This window comes from Etheostoma spectabile, unplaced genomic scaffold, assembly GCF_008692095.1.
Source record: "Etheostoma spectabile isolate EspeVRDwgs_2016 unplaced genomic scaffold, UIUC_Espe_1.0 scaffold325, whole genome shotgun sequence".
In the NCBI taxonomy this organism is placed as follows: domain Eukaryota; kingdom Metazoa; phylum Chordata; class Actinopteri; order Perciformes; family Percidae; genus Etheostoma; species Etheostoma spectabile.
In genome coordinates this window covers 427,913-442,536 of record NW_022605585.1, presented here as the reverse complement: position 1 = coordinate 442,536, position 14,624 = coordinate 427,913, and the positions used below count along the sequence as shown (strand labels likewise).

Here is a 14,624-nt window from a genome sequence, read left to right as displayed (position 1 = left end):
GAAAAGAAAAGACTCAAGTAAAGTACAAGTACCTCAACATTTGTACTTAAGTAGAGTACTGGAGTAGATGTACTCAGTTACATCCCACCGCAGCAGGATGTGGTGGAAAGCTTTAATAAAAAGACACCAGATGCTACACGAAGAAACACATTTTACATAAAACAAACTCACGGTATCCGTCGGACTCGTCCAGGATCTCGGACTTGATGATCTCCTCGATGACGTCCTCCAGCGTGACCAATCCCAGCACCTCGTAGAAAGGGTCGCCCTCCCCCTCGTTGTTCACCTTCTGGACGATGGCCATGTGAGAGTTACCTGGAAATAAGAGTAGATCAGAAAACACTCCGGCAGTAAGACATCATGAGTCAATGAGTCAATTCATCCAAATAAAAAAAAAATCTTTTTCATTTAACGCTGGGGGTAAGGTTGTTTTCTTGCACCATTGGGCAAAGATTTAACAATAATCTCTCAGCATATGGTAATTTAAGGGTTCTGAGAGAAAACTAGACTTCTGCACCTCCACCTGGCTCCGTTTTCAGGCTTAAGATAAACATTGGCCAATCACAGGTCATTTTGAGAGAGAGAGAGAGAGAGAGAGAGAGAGAGAGAGAGAGAGAGGACATTCCTATTGGCTGCATGTGCACGACCCTTCAGACGGTGAAAACCCGATTTAATCCTGCAGAAAAAGTCCCAGCATTGACAACAACTGCAGACTCTGCACAGCTGCTCCCCAAAAAGGAAGACACATTTCTTAAATGTCTAAAATAGAGTCCGACAATAAACACCATAAAACATGTGTCCATATTGGCAAAGCGTTTCATGGATGGAGAGTTTGGCTTTCAGTTGTCTCGCTTTGCCAGACCTTCCTCCACAGCCCTGCAGAGGAAGGTCTGGCTAGTCCACAACGAACTTTAATATATATTTTGATGTTCTGTTGTGACAATAAAGCAAGTTATTATCATATTATTTTACTCATAAATAACTACAAATAACTACTGTTAGGGAAATCTGTTTGTTTTGTAACGCGTTTCTAGATTATTACTTTTTTTTAAAAATATATATCGGCCAATATATCAGATTTTTAAATAACCAAATATCTGTATTGGCCTTAAATATCCTCGGCCTGGCTCTAATTTTCAGTTTTAAAATGACACAGCAACATCTCTTTCTAGAAACAGTGGTTAGTGGGAGCACACCTTTCTTGAACTCCTCCAGCATGGCGTCCAGCTTGGTGTCGTTGAAGACGTAGTGCAGCGGGTGGTTGTAGAACTTGGTGATGGTCGTCATGGGGGTGCAGTCGTCCGGGTCCACCAGCGCCAAGTCCTTCACGTACAGGATTTCCACAATGTTGGACCTGGAAAATCAAAATCAAACACACAGGTTGACGGGTGGACGTTTAGCATTTGGTTGTCAAAGTTCTGTGAAAAAGCCGTGTTTCCGCGCCCACCTCTCCTCCTCGTAGATGGGAACCCGGGTGTACCCGCACTGCATGATGTCAGACATGGTGGAGAAGTCCAGGACGACCGAGCTGGGCAGCATGAAGCAGTCCTTCAGGGGCGTCAGGATGTCCTCCACCGTCTTAGTGCGCAGCATCCCGCGGCTGAACTCCTCCTTCACAAACTCACTGCAGGCAGGACACAGTGATCCCGACTTAAGGGCAACTCGACATTATATCTGGAGCAGGGCTGGGTTTTAAGATGATCAATTTTCCAACTCAAGTGGCTCTTTATTTGGATATCAATTCATAAAGTACACAAAATCGATCTTTTAAGAGGCTCTGTTTTAAAGGTCCCATGGCATGACAATTTCACTTTATGAGGGTTTTTTTTAACATTATTATGAGTTCCCCCAGCAATGCTTACAACAAGAATTTACCTCCAAAAAGTCTGTGGTGGGGTTATAAATCCACAGTGAAAAGGTGTGTATTTTATTGGTTGATATCAGATCACTCAAAAAAAGATTAATTTCACACTGTAAACAACATCTCCTCACTATCTGCTAGCTGCCTGTCCCCTGAACACACTGTAAAACATATCTCCTCCCAACTATCTGCTACGTCTGCCTGTCCCCTGAACACACTGTAAAAAAAACTCTCCTCACTATTTGCTAGCTGCCTGTCCCCAGAACACACTGTAAAAAACCTCTCCTCACTATCTGCTAGCTGCCTGTCCCCAGAACCCACTGTAAAAACCTCTCCTCACTATCTGCTAGCTGCCTGCCCCCGAACACACTGTAAAAAACCTCTCCTCACTATCTGCTAGCTCCTGTCCCCAGACCACCTGTAAAAACATCCCTCACTATCTGCTAGCTGCCTGTCCCCTGAAACACACTGTAAAAAACCTCTCCTCACTATCTGCTAGCTGCCTGTCCCCTGAACACACTGTAAAAAACATCTCCTCACTTTCTGATCCCGGAAAGATAAATGATAGATTTGCGTCTTTCTATTCAGAACTGTATACTTCCCTAGCCCCTTCCTTGTCACATGATACACTTAATGATATCAACTTTCCAAGGTTAGATGGTGAACTGGGGGGAGGTCTGGGTGGGCCTGTTACTATAATGGAGGTGCAAGAATCTATCAAGTCTTTAAGCTTGGGCAAATCTCCTGGCCCGGATGGTTTCACCTCAGAATATTATAAGGCTAATGGGGATCTGTTGGCGCCAGTGTTAACGGATGTGTATAATGAGGCCTTTTCAAACCGGCGCCTGCCTAGCACGTTATCAGAGGCTACAATATCGCTGATCCTTAAGAATGATAAAGACCCCTCACTGTGTAGTAGCTATAGACCTATTTCCCTCCTAAATGTAGATTTGAAGATTCTATCTAAAATTCTTGCAACCCGCCTCCAGCGGGTACTTCCCCGCATTATTTCATTAGATCAGACAGGCTTTATGACTGGGCGACAATCATTCCATAACACCAGACGTCTTCTAAATATTATTCATACGCCAGGCACCTTATCACCTGAAATAATTGTATCTCTCGATGCCGAGAAAGCTTTTGATTGGGTCGAATGGGGTTTTTTATATAAAGTAATGGAAAGATTTGGTTTTGATAACAATTTTATCCTTTGGGTTAAGCTGTTGTACTCATCGCCGGTGGCCTCAATTAAAACAAATGACACGGTGTCTTCACCCTTTCCTCTAGGAAGGGGCACTAGGGGATGCCCTCTGTCTCCCTTGTTGTTTGCTATTGCGATAGAGCCTCGTGCAATCTGGTGCGTGCTGGGGAGGGCTTTAAGGGTATTCTGAGTCTGGTGTAGCCCATAAGGTGTCCCTTTATGCGATGACTTGCTCTTATACATTTCCGATCCTCATGCATCTCTCCCAGTGCTCTTTAACATTCTAGAACAGTATAGCAAGCTCTCTGGTTACAAGCTCAACTACCAGAAAAGCCAATTATTTCCCTTGAACTCTTTGGCAAGTAATCTTCCTCGCTCAATTTCACCTTTTAAATGGGCTGAGGCAGGGTTTCGTTACCTAGGGATATTTATTTGTTCTTCTATGTCCAACTTCATGAATATGAATTTTTCACCGCTATTAGAGAACATGGAGAAAGATTTCGACAGGTGGTCCTTATTACCATTATCTTTGATGGGACGGGTGAACCTGGTTAAGATGGTAATTCTACCCAAATTTTTCTACCTTTTCCAACATATTCCTATATTAATTACAAAGTCCTTTTTTGACAAGTTGGATAAGAAAATATTCCAATTCCTATGGCTTAAAAGACCTGCCAGACTTCGTAAATCAGTTCTACAGTCCCCAACTTGTGAGGGTGGACTTGCTCTTCCCAACTTCAGACAATACTACTGGGCAGCTAATATACAGAAACTACTATATTGGGGGTGTGATGCTGAGGCTCCACCTGCCTGGGTGCAGATTGAAAGGGCATCTAGCCGTTATTCGTTGTCCTCTCTGCTTTGCTCTCAGCTCCCCCTTCCCCTCTCCCTGATAGAGAATAATCCCATAGTTAAAGCCACATTAAGGATTTGGGTCCAATTCAGGAAACAGTTTGGCCTGCATGGACCCTCAATGCAAACTCCTTTAGCTAAAAATTGTAACTTCATGCCTTCAGTCACTGATTTAGTTTTTAACTTGTGGCACGACGGAGGGATCAAGACTGTAAAGGATCTTTATAACGATAATACCTTTTCATCCTTTGCTGAACTTTCATCCAAATTCCAACTGCCCAATTCTCATCTCTTTCGGTTCTTTCAGGCCAGGGATTATGTTAAAAAAGTGTTTCCACACTTTCCTAATCGACCCCCTGAAACACTTTTAGATACTCTTCTACAATTAGACCCACAACGGAAAAAATTTATTTCATTCGTATGTAATTCTATTAATACTAATAACACCTCAAGACTTGAAGCCTTTGTTAAAACTGCATGGGAGGGGGAGTTGGGTACTGGGGTGGAGGAGGAGCAGTGGGAGGCTGCCAAGAATTTAATTCACAAGTCCTCGATCTGTGCCCGGCATGTTTTAATACAGTGCAAAATATTCTATAAAGTGCATTACACAAACGCAAAATTAGCAAAGATTTACCCATCAGTTAGCGACATTTGCAATAGGTGCGGACTGTCGCCAGCTAACCATACCCACATGTTTTGGGCGTGCCCAAGGCTAATCGGGTATTGGGACAACATTTTTAAAACACTAAGTCAAGCATATGATCAGACAATTCTCCCCAATCCGTTATCGGCTATATTTGGCATCCCTCCAGACCCGGACCTTTCGCGCTCTTTGAAACAAGCCCTAGCCTTCACTACCCTTTTGGCTCGAAGACTTATTTTACTTAGATGGAAACTAAACGTCCCCCCGTCTTATGACTATTGGGTCAGAGAAGTTCTTTACAACCTGAAGCTGGAAAAACTCAGATTTTCACTTAAGGGTTCCACCAGTAAATTTATGGAGGTTTGGAGACCTTTCCTATCTGTTGTGGGTACCATGACCTTGCTACCTGATTCAGAAGAAAATTAAATTATCTGTAGGCCTTCTCACTGATATCCAATCCAATTCTTTTGTTTTTAACCGCTATATATTCTTCGTCCTCTAATTTATTTATTTATTTATTTATTTATTTATTTATTTTATTTTTTTTCTTCTCCATTTGTAATTTATTTGCATACTTGTTTAACTTAACATGTATTCTTAAGTACATATTCATTTATTTACTCAGTATCAGTATTATTATTTTTTCTTTATTTCTTTTCCTGCTTCCTTTTGACTGTGTGTGAATGGAGATGTGTGTATGTCGTGTTGCTAGAAACTGCTACAGGGACTAGATCCCAGCAGGCTGTTTGTCTTGTGTTTGGACCCGGACGGGGTTCGTTTGGGGTGGGCTGGGTTCTGGGAGAAATCAGCTTGAACTTCTTTTTTTGCTATATAACTACTGTGTTTTCATTGTACTAATGATTGATGTGTGTCAAGTTGTGAAATGCAATAAAGAAAGTTGGACAAAAACATCTCCTCACTATCTGCTAGCTGCCTGTCCCCAGAACACACTGTAAAAAGTGCGGTCTCTGTAGACAACCCAGGGTCTACAAACGGCAACAAAAACAACCTGTGTCCACTTGCACCACGAAGCATTCACAAACAGTGTTCCAGCTTTCCAGTCAATTACCAACAAGAAGGATTTGGGGGGTGGGGGGTTAGTGAGTGGAAGCACTGAAGTATGGGGGAGGGGACGGGATGAGGAGGAGGGAGCGGCGAGCTAGTCTTGTTTAGTTTGAATAAATATCAATCAAATCAAGCAATCCAAGTGTCTTTCTTACCTGTAAGGGTCGTTGACGCTTGTCCGGATCATCTCCATGGTCCTCTCCCTGATCCCACAGGTGCTGATGTCCCGCCTCAGGCCCAGGTCCAGGATCAGCCCCAGAGGGCAGGACAGGGGGCAGGTGAGCACCAAGCAAACCTGGGCCAGCCAGGTCAGAGCTGGCGCCAGCTGGAACCCGTAACCGGAGCACAGCACGTGGGGACCCAGCTCAGCCAGGAAGAAGATGAGGAGGCCGCTGGTGAACACGGCGGAGATGATGGAGCCCAGCGCCCGGTACAGGAGGACGCCGAGGACAGAGTGTCCCACAGCACACAGGAACAGCAAAGAACATGTCTGGGATGGAGAGAGGACGGACAAAAAGACATTTAGGAATACATATCATCCGAATCAGCTTTAAATGGTCCCATATCATGCTGGTTTTCAGGGTCATCCTTGTTATTCATACTATTATTATTATTAGTATTATTACTTTTCACCAATGCAATTCCTTAATAATGTTAATTATGTAAATACTGTATCATAATATTCCTTTGACTATGTAAATACCGTACATATCCACACTCCTTATATTTCTACTCTGATATTTATACTATTTGTGCAACTGCAACTCAGAGTTTCCCTTCAAGGATCAATAAAAGTATTTCTGATTCTGATTATTTGGGGTTTCTACCAGAACATATTTACACGCTTTAATGTTAAAAAACACTTTATTTTACTCCTACTGTCTGTCTGAATATCCCTGTATTCACCCTCTGATTGAAACGCTGCGTTTTAAGGCCTGTCTCTTTAAGACCCCCCTCCTGAAGCCCAGTCTGCTCTGATTGGTCAGTGTTTCCAGGTCTTCTGCATCTACACTACTACAGTTTGGTTTAAAAACACATATCTTCTGCTACATTTACACCTCCTGTGCAGAACACTCTGGCTTTTCCGAGCCTCTAAAACTTAGACAGTTGGAAACTCTGCTGCCCTCGTTTTGGTTTGAAACCTCCGGGGTTGGTTTGTAGTCTCCGGACTCAAACGGAGACCTTTGGAGACGACGACGGACTTACTCGCAAGTAACGGTACTCGTTGTGACGAAAAGGATCTGAGCCAGAAGGCAAAGCTCTCCATCTACCGGTCAGTGTTCGTTCTTACCCTCACCTATGGTCAAGAAGGCTGGGTCAGGACCCAAAGAACCAGATCCAGGGTACAAGCGGCCGAAATGGGTTTCCTCAGGAGAGGGGGGGGGGTCTCCCTTAGAGATAGGGTGAGAAGCTCAGTCCTCCGAGAGGAGCTCGGAGTAGAGCCGCTGCTCCTTCGCGTCAAAAGGAGCCAGTTGAGGTGGTTCGGGCATCTGGTAAGGATGCCTCCTGGGGGGGGGGTCCCTAGGGAGGTGGTCCAGACACGTCCAGCTGGGAGGAGGCCCCTGGGAAGACCCAGGACTAGGTGGAGGGACGTCCAGGTGGGAGGAGGCCCCGGGGAAGACCCAGGACTAGGTGGAGGGACGTCCAGCTGGGGGGAGGCCTCTAGGGAAGACCCAGGACTAGGTGGAGGGACGCCCAGCTGGGAGGAGGCCTTGGGGGAAGACCAAGAACTAGGTGGAGAGATTATATCTCCAACCTGGCCTGGGAACACCTCGGGATCCCCCTGTCAGAGCTGGTTGATGTGGCTCGGGAAAGGGAAGTTTGGGGTCCCCTGCTAGAGCTGCTGCCCCCGAGACCCGATACCGGATAAGCGGATGAAGATGGATGGATGGACGCCCATGATTTTTAACTGCAGAGTAACATCAGACAGTCTACATCCTGTTTACACACCGGTACGCACATGCCCAGTGTGTGTGTGCCCAGGTCATGTGATGTGTGTTGTCAGAGGTGTTACTATGGACAGAGACTAGTTCTGCTACTGGAGATGAAACTCTTGTGTATACGGAGAATGTTATTGTCTCAAAACACCACTTTGCTTTGAAATGAAAACATAGTAGTGTGGTTGTAACCTCGGACTCTCTGCTCCGTCATTGCAGCCGGGGAATGTGTGCTACATGTAGCTGCACTTTCGACCTATGTACAGTTAGAGATGGTCTGATATTATTTTTTCTCTTCTCGATACTGGAACTTGCGTATTGGTCGACACAGAGTACTGGTCCAATACCAGTGAGTCATATATTTTATTATGGTTAATATACGTGGTATCGGATCGGTGCATAAACTCCAGTACTTCCCAAAATAAAAAAGAATTAAATAAAGGCCTTAAATGCATATTAAATAATTAAAATAAAAATAAAAGACCATAAATGCCCCAAAAATAAATAAATTAATTAAATTAACGGCCTTAAATGCCCAATAATAAATTAATTAATTAAATAAAAATAAAGGCCTTAAATATCCAATAAATAAATTAAATAAAAAGACCATAAATGCCCAATAATAAATAAATAAATTAAATTAAATAAAAATAAAGGCCTTAAATGCCCAATAATAAATAAATAAAATAAATTAAATAAAAATAAAGGCCTTAAATGCCCAATAAATAACTAAATTAAATACAAATAAAGGCCTTAAATGCCCCCCCAAAAAAATCTTTAAAAAAAAATAATAATAATAATTGGACAAACTAAAGTACACTCTGCAAATGTCCAAGTTTTTTGGGGGGGTATGGGGTCCTTTTTTTTTACGTTACTTTGATAACTTGAAGGATATAAAAGACTAGAATGACTAATCTTAGGAAATAGGGGCCACCTCTGGTTCAGGACGGTCTTCTCTATCTGTGACAGGACGAGGACTTTAGGTGTAGATCTTTTTTTAATTCTTCCCTTTTGTTTTCTGGATAAGGTGCACTGCGTAATGTTTGTCCATTTTGTTTAATGGTTTAAAAGTATTTTTTCCCTTTATGTAACCCTAAGTACAGCTGGGCAATATATCAAAATTACATTGATTTCGTGATATGAGACTAGATATCGTCTCAGATTTTGGATATCGTAATATCCTAATATGACATAAGTGTCTTTTCCTGGTTTTAAAGGCTGTATTACAGTAAAATTATGTAATTTCCTGAACTTACCAGACTGCTGTAACTGTTCTGTTATTATCCTTTACCCACTTAGTCAATATATCCACATTACTGAGTATTATTTATCAAAAATCTCACTGTGTAAATATTTTGTGAAAGAACCAATAGTCAACACTATGATATCGTTGCAGTATCGAGATATTTGGTCAAAAATATCGTGATATTTGATTTTCTCCGTGTCGCCCAGTGCTAACCCCAAGAGGATGTTAGTGGGTTGTGGGTTGAGATCTGTTTTTGTTGCGTAATGTCTGTTAAATACCAATAAACACAACTTTAAAAAAAAGAAAGAAACAGACATAAGAGCTAAAAACAACAAAAGCTAAACTAGGTAAGCTTTGACTACTGTGTACAGATATAAATAAAAAAATAAAAAGTATCTATAAAACACAATTGCACAATGAAATGTGTAGACAGTGAGATAGTAGTGCACTGGTGCATAGTGCAAAGGGTGCAGGTGTAATAAATATGGGGTTATATACCAGAATCATAAAAAGATTTATTGCCAAGTAAGTAGCACTTACAAGGAATTTGCCTTTGATGTTGGTACACACATAAACACATTAAACATTTATATGAAATAACAAACAATAAATACAGAAACAACTGTACTGCGCAACATTTCAGAGAGAAATATTGTACTTTTTAACCCCCGACATTAATCTGACAGTTTTAGTTACTTCACAAATTAAGATTTTTGCACACAAAACACATGCAGTTTAAAAAATACTATGTTTTATTATGAATTAAACTATGCAACAATATAACGCCATACAAGACCATTAAACACATGACTGGTTAGATTGTTTTCCAATTTCTAAATTGTGACGATAGTTTATACTTTAGACTTTTACTTAAATAACATTTTCTATTTTTTACTTGTAACTTTCACAGTGTGGTGTTAGTACTTTTACTTAGCCTAAGTGAAGGATCTGCATACTTCTTCCACCACATGCTTGTAAATATGTAACATTAAGAATAAAAAGGGGCTTTGTTGACTAGTGCAGGATGTGCAATAATGCTGAGAGGCGTGCAAAAGTTTAAAATATACAGAATGTGCAGAGGACAGGTATGTAGTCCAGGATGTAGATAGATAGATAGATAGATAGATAGATAGATAGATAGATCGATATATCGATAGAATAGATATAGATAGACAGATAGATATAGGGATAGATAGATAATAGATAGATAGATAGATAGATAGGATGATAGATACGATAGATAGATAGATAGTAGATAGATAGATAGATAGATAGATAGATAGATAGTGATGATAGATAGATAAATAGATATAGGGATAGATAGATATATATAGGGATAGATAGATATAGATAGTATAGATAGATAGATAGATAGATAGACAGATAGATAGATAGAATAGATAATGATAGATAGATAGATAGATAGATAGAATAGTGATGATAGATTAGATAGATATAGGGATAGATAGATAGATAGATTAGGGTTAGATAGATAGAGTATATAGGATGATAGATAGATAGATAGATAGATAGATAGAATAAGATTATAGATAGATGATATATGATAACAGATATTAGAGGGATAGATAGATATAGTAGATAGATAGATAGATAAGATAGATATAGATAGATAGATAGATGGATAGAGGATGATAGTAGCTAGATATAGGTAGATAGATAGATAGATAGGATAGATATAGATAGTAGATATATAGACAGATATATAAGGGATAGATAGATAGATATAGATAGATAGATAGATAGATGCTTTTATCCCAGTTTCCTTTGCACTATGCTCCACATTTAAATAATTTTTATTGAACTCTTCATTCACTCATGCCTCTATATCGTTTATGTTTAGAGTAAATATATATATATATATATATATATATATATATATATATATTATATATATAATATATATTTACTGTGTGTGTGTAAGCACAATGTGAGCAACGATGCTCTAAAGAAAAATTCCTCGTATGTGTCCTCATACCTGGCAAATAAAGCTGATTCTGATATAGATAGATAGATAGATAGATAGATAGATAGATAGATAGATAGATAGATAGATAGATAGATAGATAGATAGAGATCCCAATAAAATGGGAAAGTATAGTGTTACAGCAGCAAAATCAGCCACACAGCACAGAATATAAATATAAATGAAATACTAGTAACTTTATCTGCATGAGGTGTTGCCTTGGTTTTCCCACCTGCTTTTCAGAAACTTACCAAGAAGTTGCCCCTGCGCCTGATGGGCTCGAGGCGCTTGGCGGCCCGCTTCTCCTCCTCGGATCCGCAGCTGTGGAGGACGTAAAGCTCCACGGGGTCCAGCCACAGCAGGCTCAGGTTCACGGTCCTCAGCGTCCCGCAGACCAGGAGCAGCAGCACGACCAGCACGGCCAGACCCCACGGCGGGATGTGGTCTGCGGGTGGACCCGACGCGTCGGTGGTGACGCGCAGTCTTTCTGAGCCCACAGAAGCCCATCTCTCTCCGCTCAGCACGCACAGCTGGTAGTAGGTCTGCTCGCTGCTGGAGGTGCTCCTCCGCCGGACCTCCACGTCTACCAGCCGGCTGTTCTCCTCGTCCCGGGTGATGTCACCCGTCACCTGAAAAGCGGACTCCTGGCGGTTGGACTCCTGCGCGCACGGGTCAGGCGTATCCCCGACGGACCCCGCTGCTCCGCCAGCTGCCCCTGCGAACGCCACCCATGTCCAGTTTCCATTCAGCCCAGTCCCGAAAAGACGGAGCTTGAACGTGGCTCCTTCCGGCGCCGAGATGATGCGCTCCTTCATGCACACAGGACCCGTCGGGTCTTCCAGTCGCAGCCCCAGAACCAGCGGAGCTTCCTGGCTGCAGGCGCCGTACCTAATCCCGCAGAACAACAATATCATCAACAGGAACCGTAGACCTGCCAAGCTGGCCACCATATTGGAATTGGTCAGCCTGGCTCTGCTCATGTGACTTCAGCCCTGCAGTGGCCCCGCCCCCCCCGGGGCGTTCTGGGAACGGCGTCACACCGGAGGACAAATGGAGCGCACTGGCCCAGCCAAACTAGAACGAACAAAACTGCAACTGAGCTGCGTGGCGGCCATTTTGGTTCAGCGCTCACCGAGCGTAGCGCTGGATAACTGTGCATGTTGGGGCTCGACTGGGAATTTTTGTGACGTTACTGCACCCGCCTCTTCTCTAAAGCAGCGAATCGCAGTCGGTGTGTGTTCACAGACAGTCAAATATGACGAAACAAGGAGTGACCGCCCATCTTTGTTAGATTTCATGTAAACAAGTCATTCATCACTCTGGCTCCGTTAGACACACTTCACATTCATTTAACTCATGCTAATTTAATCATACTGTATAGTATTTCATGAAAGGATTGCTTCACATCAAATATGCCTGGAAACGGTACTCTTATGCATAAAGTTTCACGTTATTGCTTTTCATATGCACAACAGTTAGTCTCTAAATCCACTTTTTATCCCTGTTTTTGTCTGTTTTCGACCTTTTCTGCATTTTAAATTGCATTTTATTATGTTTGAAAGGTGCTATATAAATAAAGCTTGATTGAATTACTGTTTGAATTAGGTAAGAAGTCCTTGATAATTGCCTCTAACAATGCTAATTTAATATATGCATGAGAAGAAAAACTAAATAACATGTATATTTTCGGTATGTATAGTTATAACAAGGTGAATGAACTTTAATATAAACAGGAATGTAGTGACTATATATGCGTAATAAACATGGCCTAGACATGAAACTGGTAAAACGTGACAATATGATTGCAAAATGAATACAATGTGCAACATTCACTGCTTGGATGTATATATTTTTCAAAATGTATATATTTCTATAGGTTACATGTGTTTTTTCTAATTTTGTCTTTTTTACTATTTACCATTTACTGGGTTTCTTGACTGCATATTTTATTGCTTCCTTTATTTTCATATTACATTTTATAAGCCTTTTCATATTTACCATTCCCAGATGGATGGAGGCAGGGCTGTAGTCACGTCCACCTTTGTCTAGTCCAAGACAAATCCAAGACCAGGACTAGTTGTTAAGACCGAGCCCAAATGAGAGACAGTCAAGACCGAGCCAGGAAAAAAGAATCCTCTTCAAGACCACTTACCTTACTTACCTGTTCATAATGTATGTGATGTGGCAAACAGTATATCTTTTATTTTATGATGATCATCTTGCCTTATTATATGTTTTTATCAAAAAGTGGTTGTGCAGAGTAACAAACTATCATATTAGGCCACATTATTTACTTAAAATATAAAATGGAAACGTTCCCATTCTTGAACTTATACTTGTCCTGAAGACTCCAGAGTACAAAGTGCTCACTGACATTGTGTCTGTGGCCAAAATGAAAAGGAGTGATACCTGATGATTGAAGTATATGATGCCACCAGCCAGGTGTATACCTGCGACCAATCTCAATGCCTTCTTCTAGATGGATTTTGAATTGAAACACCTGTTTTTTGAAAGGACGTGCTTCATCAATGCTTTTATTTTGAAGGAGGAAGTTAAGCCTACTTTAGATTAAAAGCATACAGTGCTGGACTTGTTCGAGACCAACTAGAATATTTGGCGAGTCCAACGGCCGAGTCCGAGCCCAAATACCAACGAGGTCTGCAACAACAGAAAAGCTTGAGTAGTACTTGAGTCCGGACTCTCTCTCAAGTACTACAGCCCTGGATGGAGGGTCTGACCGGGTACTGAAAGCACGGCCCGATCATTTAACAGAAGTGTTTACTAAAATATTTAACCTCTCTTTACAACAAGCCGCCTGTCCAACAAGCCTTAAATTCTCCTTCATCAATCCAGTGACTTAAAAATAATAGCCATGAAGTGCTTCCACACATCAGGACCTTCATCCCATTAGATCTGGAGAAGCACCGGTCTATTTGTGGACGTTAGCTCCACATTTAACGGCAAACCACCCCCCCCTGGACAACCTGGGCTTTGGCTCTTCGCTGTGTTCATAGGAACAGACTTTTTAAAAACCGACCACAGCAAGTTAGAGTTGGCATCCACAGGAGTCCCACAGGGCTGCGTGCTGAGCCCACTTCACACTCACGACTTCACACCCATCCACACCTCCAACTCCATGATTTAATTTGCGACAACACCACAGTATTTGGGCTGATTTCAAACAATGAAGAAACGACCTGGAACATCTTGCTGAGTGGTTTGAGGACAACAACCTGGTCCTTAACACTTCAAGGAGATGGTGATTGACTTCAGGAGGATAAAAGAGAAAGTCCCGCCCTCCCCCCCACATACACGGAGAAGCAGGGGAAAGCATATGCACCTAAAGTTCTGCGCTTTACCTTTCAACCCATCTGAAGAGAGTCATCAAGCAGAGATTTTCCAACGGGAAAACGCAGACCTCTGGGTCTACTGGCATTAATCTGCATGAAAATCGTCAAACTCACCCTTAAGTTACCAGCTAACACTAGCGGTGGCTAGCTAGGTTAGTTGGCAATGTCCTACCGACTGTATAAGAGATTTTTAGGCGAACAAAGTGAAAATACACAGTGCAAGGGTCAAAATTCAGGTCTGTTTTAATGTGCACAGTGCCGTGGTTTTCATGAATTTCATGTTTTCCCGAGCTAATCCACTTTTCCTTGGAGTCCTTTAGCTATATGGGCCTTTGTTTCAGGACACACTTTGAAAAATGTGAACCTGAGGCTGTCTGGTAGTTCACCTGGTTCAGCGTGCGCCCCATGTGAAGAGGCTCAGTCCTTACCACAGAAGCACAGGTTGGAATCCAAAACCGCGGCACTTTGCTTCATGTAACCCCCCC

At 41.9% G+C, this 14,624-nt stretch overlaps 1 protein-coding gene across 5 annotated transcripts in view; it reads right to left on the bottom strand.

The window, feature by feature from the left end:
• cnnm3 (cyclin and CBS domain divalent metal cation transport mediator 3) overlaps window positions 1-11,860 on the bottom strand; it is a 33,668-nt gene extending 21,808 nt beyond the window's left edge. For 3 of the 5 annotated variants that reach the window (XR_004331170.1, XR_004331169.1, XM_032511141.1), the window contains exons 1-5: window positions 11,041-11,859; window positions 5,778-6,112; window positions 1,448-1,624; window positions 1,197-1,354; window positions 172-315 (exon numbers count right to left, since the gene is read on the bottom strand). Coding sequence is in view for 3 of the 5 variants with exons in the window: in XM_032511141.1 (XP_032367032.1) it covers window positions 172-315; window positions 1,197-1,354; window positions 1,448-1,624; window positions 5,778-6,112; window positions 11,041-11,769 (1,543 nt within the window). In the remaining 2 variants the exon portion in view is untranslated. Of the gene's footprint in view, window positions 1-171; window positions 316-1,196; window positions 1,355-1,447; window positions 1,625-5,777; window positions 6,113-11,040 lie in introns of all 5 variants that reach the window. The other 2 variants (XM_032511143.1, XM_032511140.1) reach the window with 2 other exon arrangements.
• Window positions 11,861-14,624: the final 2,764 nt, after the last annotated feature.